Source organism: Rana temporaria, chromosome 4 (assembly GCF_905171775.1).
Source record: "Rana temporaria chromosome 4, aRanTem1.1, whole genome shotgun sequence".
Lineage (NCBI taxonomy): Eukaryota > Metazoa > Chordata > Amphibia > Anura > Ranidae > Rana > Rana temporaria.
Genome location: NC_053492.1, coordinates 325,450,519 through 325,467,287, shown reverse-complemented (window position 1 = coordinate 325,467,287; position 16,769 = coordinate 325,450,519). Strand labels below are relative to the sequence as shown.

Here is a 16,769-nt window from a genome sequence, read left to right as displayed (position 1 = left end):
GATCACCAGCTGGGAACTGGAACAACAACTACTTTGGAGGTTTGTAGAGTTCCTAAACCAGTGTTTTCCAGGGAAAGTATTTAATCCAGACTCTCAGGTGAGCATATTCCATTCCTTGATGTGCTCATCAACCATTACCAATGGTGTTATAACCACATCCCTATACACCAAACCTACAGATAGGAACACCCTGCTGCACCTTCAGAGCACACACCCCCACGCATTTACGTAATAACCTGTCAATCTCACAGTATCACACGCGTTCTACGCATCATACCATGTACCAACAAATTTCTGGAATGGGGATATCCCAATCAGTCCTGGATCCGGCCCTTGATAAGGCACTGGTTGGTAGTAGTAGGACCTCCAGCCCCTATTACTCGCCCTTTGTTTGTTCACACATTCAATCAAGAGTCAGGTACCATCAAACGTGCTACTGAACGCATTCTTAACATATTGCAATCAGATCGGTTCTTGGGATCTGCGATTAAAATCAGACAGAATGATGGCGTATAAACGAGGAAGGACCACTGCGTGACCATCTGGTACAGGCAGATCCTCGACGTAAGTATGCTAAAATCGCACCTAAGATATCCCAGAAAACTGGGTGTTTTAAGTGCTATAATTGCAATGTGTTGTAACTCGCTTATCTGTGGCGAGTATTTCTCATACCCACAGCATGGGAGGTCCGCTATCCCATACGGGAATACTTCAACTGTAACACGGACTTCTGTGTTTACATTTTAAAGTTCCTTGTGCACTGTCATAATGTCAGTAAGACCATTGGCCGTTTCAAAAAGCGCTTTCAGAAACACAGAAGCGATATCAGAGTAGCACTGACCAAGACCGGGGAAAGGCGATCAGGCAGATCCTAACAAGCCAGTAGCCTTACATTTTGTGGCAGCTAAACATCAGGTCATGATTTACGTGGTATGGTGATTGAACATGTCAAATCACCTAACGGGAGGCGATCCTCCTTCCGCCTGTGAGGCGTATTGGATATATACTTTAGGTACGGTACAACTGGGGGACTTAACACTATCTATCCCTCACATGCTTCATTGAGGATAGATGATAGTTTGCTTTTTTCATTTATCATCCTTTTTTTCTCTCCCCCGATCGCATATGACAACACACTGATGATATGTGTATATAGGTTTAACTGTATCCAGTAAGCATTTCTATTTATTTGCCATTGTCTGGTTTGAGTGATCACCCCATTGGGTATAATTTGTATACCATGTAACTTTTTCTCTTGCATATAACAATAGATGAACATACCCATATAGAGTTTCTACTAAGAGGTTGTAGGGACTCAAAAAATAGGTACTACCTTATTGGGATCTCAAGAAGGGAGATACCCCGAAGATAAAAGGGGCTACTATTGGTGGAGATGGCCAACACTCATATGTGATGGAAATTATGAAAAATTGTTTATTTATATAATAAATAGGTCACTACATAGATAAAATAGCAGCAAAGCACTGGTGCAAGCATAGCCCACAGTACTGTGTGCAAGTAACAAAATTCACAAAAGGGCAATGACAAACATATAAGTAAAAAGGTGGAGTTGCGCTAAACCATGTAGATATGCCTTGATAGGTCATATAGACACAAGAAAAAATGTTACAACATAAATTGAATAAAGAGTCCAAAAATTCTGACGAAATTAGGTGAAACACTTTGAATGAAGTCCAACAATCAGAAAGATAGTGTAGTAGCGCGCTGCTACTCGGGTGGAAACAAATTCTGGAGACGTAACTATCTGATAATGCTGACCCTTACCGAGATGTGGAATCCTAATGGATCAAAACGAGCAAGAAGCCAACACCTGGGCCACACAGGGGATCGAATCTTGATATAATCCTCCCAGGAAGCTTCCTGATGACGTAATCTCTTACGAAACGTACGTCGAGGCGCACCCTGGCCACGCTGACGCACGCTACTTCCGGGTCCTTGCTGGTGGAGGTGGAACGCACGCCACACCACGGAGCTACCGGAGACCCGCTCTCTTTTTCAGAAAACACACGCAGTAGCCTCAGTGCCGGGACTTTGGCACCGGAGCAAGTAAGGGGCCATTTGGCCTGTCCTTTTTTATATTGTCTTTATAATTAAAATCGGTTATGCCACTATTGCGGTTATTTCTCTTCTATTTATGGGATATGAGATCTGTTGCGTGGAACATCATCGCTGATTTGAATCTACACATACCATTTGTTACCTTGTGTAACTCAGGCCGCATTTGACCACTTTTAAATTTAAAGGGTCCACTGTTTTTGGTAAGGAGCCAATTTATTTATTCACGTCGGGTGAATTGCACATATTTGGTGGAGGCTTCACTGTTCAATCAAGATACAGATACTTTTTACTTGAGGACTTTCTGATCACGTAATAATTCTTCTGAACAATGATTGAAATAATTCATCTTATTACAAATGGATTTATTTATCTTAATATCCAATACACATTGTTTATTAATACTTATCTATAGCGCCCCCTTCCCTCACTTTTTCCATTGTATCTTCAGTCCACCTGAATTTGGGGAGCTGCTATATTTAATCCACACTTTTTATGGTTTATTTATTTTTCTCATTGTAATTTCCTGGTTTCACCAATCGGTCATTCCAGCCGTGACCGCATAGATTCATACCACACAAATTCTGGCTAAGAGAGGAAGAATATTATCCAATTAATGAGCGATAATGAAGTTATCCATCATCGCTGCCATGATCGGGTATATTCCTTAATATATTTGGGTGTAATCCCCTATGGGGCAATTGTGGCAATTTTCCTATTTAGATGTCGACAATATATATAATGCACCAAAATATATAATAAGTTGTGAATGTCGAAAAGAAAAGAAAAAATAATAAAATTAAAATTAATAATAAAGGTTAGCAAAATTACAAAAAATAAAGAGAATAATGAATAAATAGCATTGTAATATGCAATATAGTTTGCCATGTGATGGAGGCCCATGGAAAAGAAAGGGGAAAGAAACGAGGCTCTTCACTCCAAGGAAGGACTGCATGCTCATTTCCACGTTCTTTCCTAGGGGTGATAGGGATTTTAGGGTGTAGATCCACCACTTTTCCTTCTGTAACAGAATTTTTGTCAAAATCACCCCATCTGGCTGGCAATCTAAGTGAATATATACCCTTCACCTTTAGGCCATCAGGTTTACCCTGGTGTATTCTAAAAAATGTTTGGCGACTGGGCTTCCATGGTATTTCTCCAGGTCACCATCTTGTTTACTTTTTTATTTTTTTTCCTCTTTTAAAATGTCTCTAAGGTGTTCTCCAATTCTTATCCTACCGTTGCCTTTTCGTTTTTCCTATATATATTTTTCGGACAGGGACAGGTAAGCATGTACAGTTGTGTTCAAAATTATTCAACCCCCCAATGCTGTATAGGGTTTTTAGGGAGAATTTAGTGTACATTTGTAATTGTATTCAGAATGAAATCCTACAAGGACTTCTTAAAGAACCATATGCAACTAAAATGACATCATTGGTTTTGTAATATAGTAGTAAATGTTTATTTTGTGAATTCTTCATTTACACAATTATTCAACCCCTTAAAGACTACCTACTCTGAAGAACAGAGGTTTGTTGAAGTGTTTTCAATCAGGTATTGAAAACACCTGTAGATGTCAGGAGAGCAGCAATAAAGCCTAATAAGCACCAATTAGGCAGCTTTAAAATGACTGTCATACTCAGCTCCTTCTAGACATTTACTGGTGTGGTACAAACATGGTGAAGTCAAGAGAATGGTCCAGGAAGACAAGAGAAGAGGTGATTACTCTTCACAGAAGGGCAATGGCTATAAGAAGATTGCAAAGATGTTAAACATACCAAGAGACACCATAGGAAGCATCATTCGCAAATTCAAGGCAAAGGGGCACTGTTGAAACGCTACCTGGTCGTGGCAGAAAGAAGATGCTGACTTTGACTGCTGTGCGCTACCTGAAGCGTAGAGTGGAGAAAAGTCCCCTTGTGACTGCTGAGGAACTGAGAAAAGATTTGTCAGATGTGGCTACTGAAGTTTCTGCTCAGGACAATACGGTGCACACTGCGTAATGAAGGCCTCCATGCCAGAACTCCCAGGCGCACCCCCTTGCTGTCTCCAAATAATAAGAAGAGGTCGACTGCAGTATGCCAAAAGTCATGTGGACAAACCACAGAAGTTTTGGGATTGTGTTCTGTGGACTGATGAAACAAAATTAGAACTGTTTGGGGCCCATGGATCAACGCTCTGTTTGGAGGAGGAAGAACAAGGCCTATGATGAAAAGAACACCTTGCCTACTGTGAAAGCATGGTGGGGGGGTCAATCATGCTTTGGGCTGTTTTTTGCTTCCTGCAGGTACAGGGAAGCTTCAGCGTGTGCAAAGTACCATGAATTCTCTTCAGTACCAGGAGATATTGGATGACAATGTGATGCAGTCCGTCACATAACCTGTGGCTTGGGAGACATTGGACCTTTCAACAGGACAATGATCCCAAGCATACCTCCAAGTCCACTAGAGGCATGGTTGCAGATTAAAGGCTGGAACATTTTGGAGTGGCCATCGCAGTCACCAGACTTAAATCCGATTGAGAACCTCTGGTGGGGACTTAAGAAAGCAGTGAACTGGAGGCTTTTGCCCATGACGAATGGGCGAAGATACCCGTAGATCGCTGCAAGACAAATACCACAATCAGGTCCCTAATTTCAATTCCTCGCTGGCCTTTTGCGTCTTTAAACATTTTAGTTCTGTCCACGAAGAGACAGATTTGGCATTTTGAGCATGAGAACATCCCTTTGCTCCGGGGGTATTCTGATAGCCAAGATGTATTGGGTTGGGCTGACAAATTCTGATTGAACAAGTATGTCACCCAAGTTCTTGGCTCTATGAGCTACCATTTTTGGGCAGCCTCCTACAATGCTTGCCAGGGTTTTATTACCCGCTAGGATACCCCAATGTTTCTTTCCCAATGCCTATCTCACACTGCCCATTGGGAGCCATAGGTGGGTTATAAGCCTTACTGGGCCTGAGTCTTTCTCCGTGTTACTTGTTTCATTTGAATTCATGAGAAGTAGCTACTTCTGCTACTTGGGCCGCTTTGCAGCTTTGCATGCTTGATCTGTTTTATGCGAATAGCCTCTTTCACAAAATCTCGTGTAGAGTTCCCTGCCCTTCTGTGTTGAGGGTAGATAATTCTGAGCATATTTCGCTTAATTCTCATGAATTGACCCTATGGGAATCCATTTTTTTGCCACTGGGGATGATGACTGTCCGCCTGTAGCAGGGTGTTGGCTGCCGTTTCTTTGCGAAAAGTGCAAGTGGTAATTTTTTCCGTCCTTGAGACCTATCTTTAGGTCAAGGAAGGAAATTGATGTCTTTGTATAGGTTAGATGTATGTTTCGAATCATTGACATTCAGTTGGTTAATAAAGCTATGGAAAGAATCAATGTCTCCCTCCATATGACATCATCTATATACCTCAGCCATGAATGTACATGGCTGAGGTATTGTGGTAGGTGGAATGCATCCTCCAAAGTCCCAAGTGTAGGCATGCATAGGCCAGAGCCCCAGGCCCGAACCCATTGAGGTGCCTTTGATTTGTTGATAGAATTGGGAGGAGAATTGGAAAAAATGACAAGGGTCCACTAAGGAAAAAAAATTTTTTTTCTGATTGACTGTTTACAGGGTATAGAGACATAAAAGTTAACTGATTCCTTTTAAAAATGATGAAAAATAGATTAAATTCTATCATATAATGTGCCTCTAGTTTCACTTTCCCGCTTTTAAACTGATTTCTTGTTTATGTGAAGTAAAGAGACACACAGAACAAAAACAAACAAATCCAGGCAGTGTTTTTTTTTTAATTAATCTGATTGGTTCTGAGGAGTTTTAGACACACAGCTTAGACACAGTGAGAAGCTCCCATGAGAAATGTACTATGGAGCCCAGAGAACCAGGAAGTGAGGATTTCAGCAAAGGATTACAGCTGCTTCAAAGCAAAAAACGGACAATGAGGACATTGAAATCAAGACTGCTATAAGGTAAAGCAAGCTATTTAGCCCCAAAAATTGTTTTTGTTTAGTGATCCTTTAAGAGAAAGGGCAAATTGGAGCAAGTCTATCAGAAACTTGTTCTGATGTCTAACTGTGGATAATGCTTATCCAGGAACATCTTAACTGCCCTAATACCGCAGTCATGTGGGATGGACGTATAAAGAGATTCTACCGTATATGCCAAATCAACCATATTTCCCCCTCTACTGTTATCTGAGCTTTCTTGTAGAGAACATGTCGTGTGTCTTGCACATAAGATTTAAGCTCATATACCATCTCTTTAAGCAAGAGGTCCAGGTAACTACCCATCCTATCCAGTGGACCATGTATCGCTGATACAATGGGTCTCCCTGGTGGTTTTTCAAGGGATTTATGCACCTTAGGTATGCAATAAAAAGTGGGGATGTTAAATTCGTTAACAGATAGATGTTCAAATTCATGTTTTGTTAGTAAGCCAGTTTCCATTGCATCGTCAAGTCTGCGGTTTAGTTCTCCTACTACACTTGGAAAGGGGTCCCTGTCTATTTTTTGATAGGTGTTACGATCACCGAGGAGGCGTCTAGCCTCTTCCTCGTAGTCGTCATCATTCATGAGGACGACATTACCGCCCTTGTCGCTCCTCTTGATGGTGAGATTTTTTGCTTCCTTGAGTTCTTTTAGGGCCTTACGTTCACTTTGGGACAAGTTGTCATGATTCTTATTTTTGCATGGGATTTCCTCAAGATCTTTTTGGACCATCTCCAAAAAGATATTGAGCCATTTATTTTTGTTAAGAGTTGCCATTTTTTTAGATTTGATGATCATGTTGGCCTTCCTTTTTGTTATGAGATTTTCTGTTTCATATCCCTCATTTTCTTCTAATAAAGAGTTAAGGATAGCTAATGCCTGTTGATCATCCACATCAAGAGGGGGCTCCTCTGTCTCTCCCTTCTGATACAGAGATCGGAAGAATACCTTGCGAAGAAACACAATGTCTTTGTAGACCGTGAATTCCTCCATGTCGCTTACTGGTGAGAAAGACATACCTCTTTGTAGAAGTTGTGTATGTCTTGTCTTAAGATTAAAAGAAGACAGGTTGATGACTTTATTGTCAGGGTCAGGGATTGCCGGTCCAGTGTTTGTAATTTTTTACTTCTGGTGTGGTACCCGCCCCATCCCGCTCTCTGGCTTTTCCCCCTTTGTTTTGTATTTTGTTTGAATTTCTGGGATTGTGGGTTTTCCTGAGAGGGGGCGTGGGCCACACAATCCCTCGACCCCTCTTTTTCCAAAAAAGTCACCGTACGTGGAATATCCTCGTCACTTGGTCACTTAGGGACGTTTCTCTCCTGTTTCTAGATTGCGATCTAATCCCCTTTTGGAGGAACCACTTCTACCCGGTTGTACAGTAAGATCAAAGACCTGATCTTTTTCGAATCCAGTAGATCTCTTCTATATTTGGATTGTTTTGTGGCCTTCAAACTTTTTTGTGCCCTTTCTATCTCTTTTTTAAAGGTACTCATTCTGTTTTTTAAACTCGGCATCCTCCTTCATCAAATCCAAATTCTTAGCACTTTCCTCGATTTGTCCACATAGTTCAGGGAGTTGTATTTTTTTTCTTCTTCCACTATCAGGGTCATTACTGCTATCCCATGGTTAATGCAGAGTTCCTTCCATTTTGGAAGGAATCGTTCGTTTTGTAAATGTTCCACTGGTATTGTCCTGTCCCTGAGCCCTCTAGGGACTATTTTGTGTTGTGTATATAAGTCTCAAGAAAGGAAACGTCCCACTTCCTATTGAGGTGTTTCGTTAGCAATTTTGTATGCTTTTTAAAGCCATTTTTGATTTTCCGTTCCTTGTTTAGGAGTTGGGACGAGTCCTTTTCAAACGCTTCCTTAATTTCCAGGTCTTTGTCCTCTCCTAAGGTAAATGCCATCAGATGATGGTCAGGAACCGTGTGATGTAATGGAGAGGATGTATCTTTGGGTGTGTGCCGTTACATGCAATAACCTTGCATATATTGGACACCTTACCATACAGTGTAAGTACTGGATAAACCAGCGGGAAAGACAAACCTTCTGTCTGATAGGAGACCAATGACTTGACTACTATATGAGAAATGTTCAGACGGATCAGAAGAAAATCCAAATACACAGCATGTAACAATAGATGAACATACCCAATAAGAGTTTATACTATTGGTGGAGATGGACAACACTCATATGTGATGGAAATGATGAAAAATTGTTTATATCATAAATAGGTCACTAAATAAGATAAAATAGCAGCGAAGCACTGGTGCAAGCATAGCCAAGACCCTGGGTCTCAGTGTACAGACAGAGTGCGCCAGTAAAAACGTACTGTATGCAAGTAACAAAATTCACAAAAAGGACAATGACAAACATATAACAAATACACAAAACTGTCCGGACGCCAATAGTCCACATCTGTTGCAGTTCCCAACGGAAAATGCCGTAATCATGTAGTAACAAGGGAAACTAATGGGAACAGTGCAACATACCAACATACCGCCTCAGAAGTTTTCAGTAGGACTGGGGCTCACTCTATGTTTTGAGGGGGGCCCGTCACAGTCCACGGACTATACTGCACCTGTATGGTTGTATGAGGGTATTCGGCAGATGAATGTTGAATGGTGGCTGTTGTCCCACTCTGCCTTGTGGCGCATGTAAGCCGCGCGTGGTTGATGTTGCCGATCATCCGCCGTGTGTCCCTACATCCACTCCTTGCTGACTGGGAATGGAATGTGGCGTTTCTCTTGGGCTTTTTTTTTTCTATTTTCTTTCCTTTTTTTCTCTACGCCACTTTTACTCAACATGGCCGGCGACTAATGGGACCTAGGCTTTTTGTCAGGTCCCAGCAATTTGAAATATATAGGCATTGGCTGTTATACCTTTTTTTTAGCATAGATGATTTTAGTCATTTTTGAGCTTAGCCAGAGCTTTTGGTGCGATAACTATGCACAACGTTTTTGCACTTGACAGCGTCTTGATCTTGGTATCTACAATATATTTTTTTCCCCTTTTCTCTTTTTTTTCTTTTTCTTTTCATGTGTTTTTTTTTCTTTATATTTTATTTTTATTTATATTTATTTTTGTTTTATTTCATTACTATTTTTGTTATTTTTCTTTTCCTTTTCTAATTCTTTTGCGTTTTTATTTTTATTTAATATTTTTTTTTTCGTTTTTTTGTAATTTTATTAATATTTAGTTTTATTTTTGTTTACTTTTTATTTGTATTATTTTTATTTTTCACATGTGTATTTTCATTTTATATTTTTAAATTTTTTGTTCATTATTACTTTTTTTTTGTATTTATACATTTTTTATGATTTATTTTTTGTATTTTTTTAAATTTTTTATTTCCATACTTATTTTCTTAATTTTCTTAAATTTTTATCCTTATTTTGCTTCTCTTGTTTTTCTTTCCTTCTTTCTTTTTCTTCCTTTTTTTTCTGCAATTTTTTTGTTCCCTTTTTCTTATCTGTTTTTTCTTTATATATTTATTTTTATTTTTTATTTTCTCTTTTTTGGCTTGTCTTTTTTCATTTTTTCTTTCCGAGACAACCTCGCTCCACACTAGTTTTGTTCTTCTTTTGTTTTTATTTTCCTCTCCTCTTCCTGGACAGTAGCTTGCTTTCCAAGCCTTGCTGCCAGGTGTTCTCATGCCCATTGAGACGCTGAATGCGGCGCCTGTACGTCACGGGTTGCTGTGATGACGGCGGCACGCACGTTGGCGACCTTCACGATCACCTGCGGTGTCCCAGGCGCATGCGCGGGACACGTGGCATGCTGTGATTGGATGGAGGCGGCCCCATTGTGGCAATACAATGGCACAGCAGGGACAATCGGGAATTATTTTGTTATGGTGGGGTTTATTTTATAATACCGCACACCACCGCATCCACATGGAGCCCACATGGACGAGTGCTATTGTTGATGCACTGACTCTTCATGGGTAAGTGTTATTGGATCCACTCGTTTTTTTATTGCTGACGCTGTACTATGTCACATGGAGAGAGAGGAGGAGGAGTAGGAGGGGAGGGTGTGTTTTATGTGATTTTCCACATGTTCTTATTGGTGGCTGTTCTTTATATATTTAATGATGTTGCACTGATTTTGTATCACTTGCCTGACGAAGAGGTCCTGCGCGGCCTCGAAACGTTGCAATCCTTGTGATGTTTTCACTGCATTAAACTTTTGGACGTTTTGTATGATCCGCGGTGTGCTGGCGAATATGTTCGTATGGTATACAGGGGGGGCAGCTGTGGAGGAGACTGGTATACAGGGAGGCAGCTGTGGAGGAGACTGGTATACAGGGGGGGGGCAGCTGTGGAGGAGACTGGTATACAGGGGGGGCAGCTGTGAAGGAGACTGGTATACAGGAAGGGAAAACAGAAAGCCACTGCTAGACTTTGTATATACAAGGTATTTGATTGTTATTTGAAAAAATGGATAGCGATTTGTTACTATACACACCAAGATAGTGCGTTTGAATATTTGATAGGATTCAGGGTGAACCTCCGCTTTAAGGAGGGGGGTTATGATGTGAAAGGGGAAAGAGGGCATTGATGTAAAGAGGGCTGTGATTAAATTGGGTGACTTGGATGCAAAGAGTTCTGTGATGTAATGCAGTCACTATATTGTAAAGGGGTGCTGTATTGACACTATTTGTCTTCTGGCCGGTTCCAGAGGCACAAGTGGCTGAAGAAATAGGAGACATGGCAAAATGGGAGGGGGGGCGGCGGCAAAATTAGGTTTCGCCTAGGGTGTCAAAAATCCTTGCACCAGCCCTGCACTCTATTTATGTCTGTTACTAGTTGTTAATCCATATACTGTTTTGTGACTGAGTTGCCTATAGCAGATGGGGAGTTTAGCCACCAGCACCAGCAACTCGACCATAGTCTTTTTATTTTTGTGTCTGGTGTCCTACACCTGAAGGTGTTACTATGTTACCCAATGGTCAAGATTTAAAGATCTTCACTGTTTCCTTCAGTGAACGCAGAGTAAAGAATTTTACAAGGAGTACAAAAAAATCCTGTCTTCAATTAAGGTCAGTGCAGCTCCTTTTAATTTTTTTTTTTTTTTACGTAGGTGATTGGAGAGCGGAAAATGTCGACAGAATGTCTGATGAACCCAGATTTTTTGATAGAGTTCATTGAAATGTATCGATCTTTACCTTGCTTGTGGAGAGTAAAATCATCGGATTATTCCAATCGACAAAAAAAAGCAGAGGCATATGACAAACTGCTCAGTCTATGCAAGTCGGTGTGCCCTACAGCAACCCTAGAACTTGTTAAAAATAAGATTGCAAATTTACGAACCGTGTTCAAGAAAGAGTTAAAGAAAGTGGAGGCTTCAGTAAATGCAGGTGCTTCGGGTGAGGAAATCTATATACCACGACTGTGGTATTTTGATCTTCTGAAATTTACTATTGACCAGGATGTGCCAACTCCATCTATGTCCCGCTTTCCTGACACCTATGAGGTGCAACAGGAGGAAGATAACACAGATGACAGCTTGGAAAGCACTGGGGAAGGTGCAAACTTGTCCCAGGTATAAAACTCTATTCTTTCATTTGATATTTTACTGTTTATATGGACTTGTTTTGTAGAATTCACACACAGGACTAAACAGAACTCCATGCAAACCGGTAGATACAAGCTGAAATACATATATAGTACTATTTACCTAAAAAGTAAATTGTAATTATTTATTTTTTTGAGTTGCACATCCCTTGCAAAACTGCATAGTGAAGCAGTTGAAACCACTATTATGTGCTTGGGCTTCAAGTTTCGTGCCAACAATGGTAAATGAATCAGCCATGTAATGTTGCCATTTTATTGACCGTTTTCCTGTATTCTCGATGACCTCCACCCAGAGCCTCCTATTTTCCACATTATTTTCTCCTCTCGACCCACCTTTGTCCCTTTCTCCATTAGGCGGAGTTCACACTGGTACGACAAATGCTCCGACATTGGGAGCTCATGTCACATGGCGAAAATCAATGGTTCCTTTATGAAAGCCATCTTAACTGGTCCGACACAAGTCGGTCTGACTTTGAAAAAGGTTCCTGCACTACTTTGGTCGACTTCAGCCATTGAATATCATTGAAGTCGGATCAAAGTAGGATCCTTGTCCTAACCATCTGACTTGTGACATCTGACATGGTTATTACAGCAGCAGTAAAGATTTTTTATGTCACACTGGGATTGTTTTACATTGGTCAAAGTAGTATCCTGTTCATTCAAGTCGGATGGATGTAGGACAACTGTAGGAGCAAAGTAGGATGACAGTAGTATAGTATCAGTGTGAACCCAGCCTTAACCTTTTTTCTAGCCTCCACTCTTTTTCTTGCTCAGCTGCTGCTCTAGTATGTTTGATACTGATTACTGTTTCCTGTGGCCTTTCTGACATTCTTTTAACTTTTGTGTCCTCGCTGGACCCAATTATTTTTGCTTTACTCCCATTCTACTCTTATTTGTGCCTCTGTCCCAGCTGCATTGCACTACAGTCTTTCTTTGCTGAAACCATCAACAGCACAGAAATGACTGTCATCTTGCATTTGCGCGTTGAATATTTGAGTGCTAAAAGCTGTTTCATGTGTTATTGTATTTTTACTAGAAGTGGTTCTTTCTCATTAGACCTCTGTATCAGTGAGCTGTATATACTTTGTATTCTCACTGCTTTACATTATAAACACTCCTCCACATTCATACTCCAGAAGAGATTGATCAGCTTTGCTGCAATTGGTGGGTTAAAGATCAAAAGTAAGACGGCTTATGCTATAAGATTTCTGGTTGATTCCTCATTCCTCCTCTTCTCTTTTCTGCTAAAACATAGAACAGTGTTGATATAAAACATGCTTCTGAAGACATGTTAGGTGCATTTTTTGTGGACATCTGTTGAAAGTGCAGTAAAATTGTTCACAGATAATCACAAAACTTTTGGGACCTATGTAGCACTACCCCCGAAGGAGCTGCTGGTTTGTTTTAGGTGGCACATTACCTCGTGGCTCTTCCGCCATCCTAGGGGGCATATAGCAGTAACAGAATGTCCACGACAGGTGTTTTTTTCTGTGCTCTTTATTACCCAGCCGGGTAAAAACATTAAAGCTTGTGATGAAGAGTAGAGATGAAGTAAAAGGAGAAGTAGCAGACTCGGGCGCAACAATAGGGAAACAGTCCTGCTCCCAACAATGCTTTGTATTCTTCGCCACTCCAGCCAGAGTGGGTATAGCGTACCTGGACAAGCCCACTCTCACTGACCTGGCAGCCAGGGTATCGCTCGAACTTGAAGGAAAAGTCTCTGCCACAGACCCTCCTGAAATGGACTCGGGGAAAAGCCTCTGCCACAGGCCCTCCCTGTGTTTGTGATTACAGAGATGATCCTCCTTGGTAGAATTGCGTCTGGATAGTTTTCAGGTACCGACTGACAGGTGACCAGCCTCTGTGTCTATGTGTGTATATTTTATATATGTGTGTATATTTTATATATGTGTGTATATTTTATTTTTTTTCTCAATTTTATAGTATGTGATGAGTCATTACTTTGAGTATAGTGTTTCTTATAGGAATTGTGTAAGCAATATTCTCTTTTGTTAATTAAATTCACTGCCCCATGTTGCAATCTTACCCCATACCATCCCCCTCCCCCCTCCATACCTGCTAAATTTCATTATTTCCTTCTCCTCTGCCTATTAAAAATTGCTGCATTTGTTCTAGGCCAATTTGGGAGTTCCACACCAGGGAGCTGAAGGGCCCCCAAAAATCAGGGGAGGTCCGCCAGATCCCTGAATGTCGCCACCATTCCCTCCCTTTTGAGCCTGAAGATGAAATGGAAATTTCCATCTATATTGAATATTGTTCACTACTAGTAAATCCAATCAGGGTTTCAATGCTCTTCTTCAATGCGCTTAAGTCCAAAGCACGTTTAAATAGGTCTTGAAACAAAATTAATTGTTTTCCTTCGTATTGTATTTCTTTCTTCTCTCTAGCTGCTACCGGAACGGCATCTGGGACATTCCTGGGATCTCTGTGGGTAGATCTTATGCAGCCTGCTCAGCGTGTAGTAGACTCGGTGTATACATTTTGTGTGTATTAACTTGTCCCTAGAAGAAATTATTAGTCTAGAACCAGTCTCGAAGCATTCTTCCCAGGCCTCCCTGTCCAAGCTAGGGATGTCAGTAAGGACAGAAGGGGCATAATGTCCTGAAGTACTTTGATCCCAAAACGTGCCTACAGATGTGGGTGAGGTAACATCCAAAAGTGTGGAAGTGCAGGGTTTCCCCATAACAGACAAAAGGGAGAGTAGTGGTGATCGTGGAGGAACCGTTTCCTATCCACCCCCCACACCCTTAGGGTCACTCTGGTAGGGGCCGGGAGTGAGGGGTATGCCGCGGCGTCCCTATACACTAGATTCCCCAGCTCCCGAAGGGAACCCAAAATGGCAGCTTCCAAACATGTGGCTGCGTTGGACCTGGATTGCTCGAACCACCAGCGCACAGTGACCAACATGGCTGCCCAAAAGTACACTTTCAGGTTAGGTGATGCAAGACCCCCACAGCTCACAGGAAGCTGCAAGGTCGCCCTGGCCAGTCTAGGATTAGCGCCCCTCCAAAGAAAAGCGCTCATACAGCTATCTAGCTCCTTAAAAAAGGAGGCCGGAAGCCAAACCGGGCAATTACAGAATATATAATTAAATTTAGGCAGGTAGAGCATTTTTAGCACATTAATACGGCCAAGAAGATTAAGAGGCAAATCCTGCCATCTAGAGCACTGGTCCTTGAGTCTCAACACTATGGGTTGTAGATTGAGATGCCGGAAGGCCTGGAGGTCTCTCGACACCACAATACCCAGGTATTTGAATTCCTCCACCCAGAGTAGCAGGGTCTGTGACACTGCCCCTCGGGCCTGAGGATCCAACAGAAACACTACGGACTTCATCCAATTAATCCTGACCCCAGAAAAGTGCCCAAGCTCGTCGAACAACTCCAGGGCAGCTTGTAAAGAGAGCCCGGCGTCCTGCAAGTATAGAAAAGCGTTGTCTGCATATAACAAAATCTACTCCTCCAAAGGGCCAAGCCTGAGACTCCCAACAGCGGAGGACTCCCGGATCCGTATCGCCAATGGCTCAAGAGCCAGGGCGAACAGGCTAGGTAACAGAGGACAACCCTGCCGGGTGCCCCTCCGGAGGACAAAAATCTCAGATAGGGTGCCATTTGTATGAAGCCTGGCCTTGGGCGACTTGTAGAGCATGCCTAGCCAGTGCAGGAATTTAAAACCTATACCAAAACATTTAAGGACTTCCCACAAATACCCCCACTCCACGGAGTCAAATGCGTCTAGCGAAGCTATGACACTAGTACCTCTGTTATCTAACAGTGGCTAACAGTTTACCATTTTTGTCCCCATATTCGAACACTCTCTGCACCTTATCTAGCAGTGATTTCTTGGTAAGGTCAATCCTAAGCAGAGACAAGTCCCGCAAATGTATGTTGCCAGGCCTCGTAGGTGGTTTGGTTCTGGACTAGGACATATTCCCGCTCTTTCTCTTTAGTCCGATCCTCCAACTGACTAAATGACTGCCCAAATTCCCTTGCCGTTATCTTAGAAATGCATTCCCCCCCTTAACCATGATTTAAAAGCATCCCACAGCACCAGGGGCCCAGAAGAGCCATTGTTAGTCAACCAAAAATTATAGATAGCTTCAGGGAGATGTGCTTGGATCTCTGGGTCCATTATCCAGTAACTGGATAAATGCCATAACCCTGGACCACACACCGGAGCTGCCCGATCCCCACCATAATTGGAGCATGGTCCGAAATACCACGGGAAAGGATCTCAGTAGACACCTCCTGTAACCACCTCCTGTAACAGGGCAGGTGAGGCAAATGCCAGGTCTATACGAGACAATGTCCGGTAGGTGGTCAAGAGACAGATAAATTGGGCCTCCGAGGGGTGGAAGTGACACCAATGATCCGTCAGGTGGAATGCGTCCGCCTAGTGAGACAGGCCGGAGGGGGCAGGGGCCTGCTGCTTCAACCTCCGCAGATCTCACCAAGTTAAATTCCCCCACAAGCAATACCCTGTCCGCCCCATACTGTGTAGCATCATGCATTAAATTGTGTAGGCAGGTGACATCCACCGGGGGAGGCAGATACAACCCCGCAATGACATATGGAATACCGGAAATCATGGCATGCAGCATGACAATTCTCCCCCCCCCCCCCCGGGTCTGTCCTCACCGCCAACAGCTGAAAGGGAAGAGACTTATGTACCAGGATTCCCACCCCTCTTGCATATGAGGAGTAGGAAGCATAGTAGTGGGCACCGACCCAGGCCCTCTTCAGGCCCAGAATCCGCGCCCCCACCAGGTGGGTCTCCTGCAGGATACAGATCTGGGGGTTAAACACCAGCGACCGCTTAATAGCAGAGTTAAGTCCTTGTACATTTCAGGACAGTACTGTAAAATTAGCCATAACCAAAAAAATAAAACAATGATAAAAGCAGGGTAAGCAGCCACCACAGCATCCATAACCCCCCTTCCCATGTAGAGTGTCCCGCATTCCACCACAGCCTGCAATCCACGGTGCAGGGAAGGCACGACATCCGAGTTACAAGTACACCCGAAATGTGTGAGCATAAAAAACAGCATAGACCAACCAAATACCTAATAATATAAATAACAAACCGAACCAACTTAAAGCAGACGGCAAC

General features: G+C 42.3%; 1 protein-coding gene across 6 annotated transcripts in view; it reads left to right on the top strand.

The window, feature by feature from the left end:
• LOC120937451 overlaps positions 1-16,769 on the top strand; it is a 499,763-nt gene that overhangs the window by 296,792 nt on the left and 186,202 nt on the right. For all 6 annotated transcript variants that reach the window (XM_040350703.1, XM_040350702.1, XM_040350704.1 and 3 more), the window contains one exon: positions 11,146-11,607. In XM_040350703.1, coding sequence (XP_040206637.1) covers positions 11,146-11,607 — 462 coding nt within the window. The remainder of the gene's footprint in view (positions 1-11,145; positions 11,608-16,769) is intronic.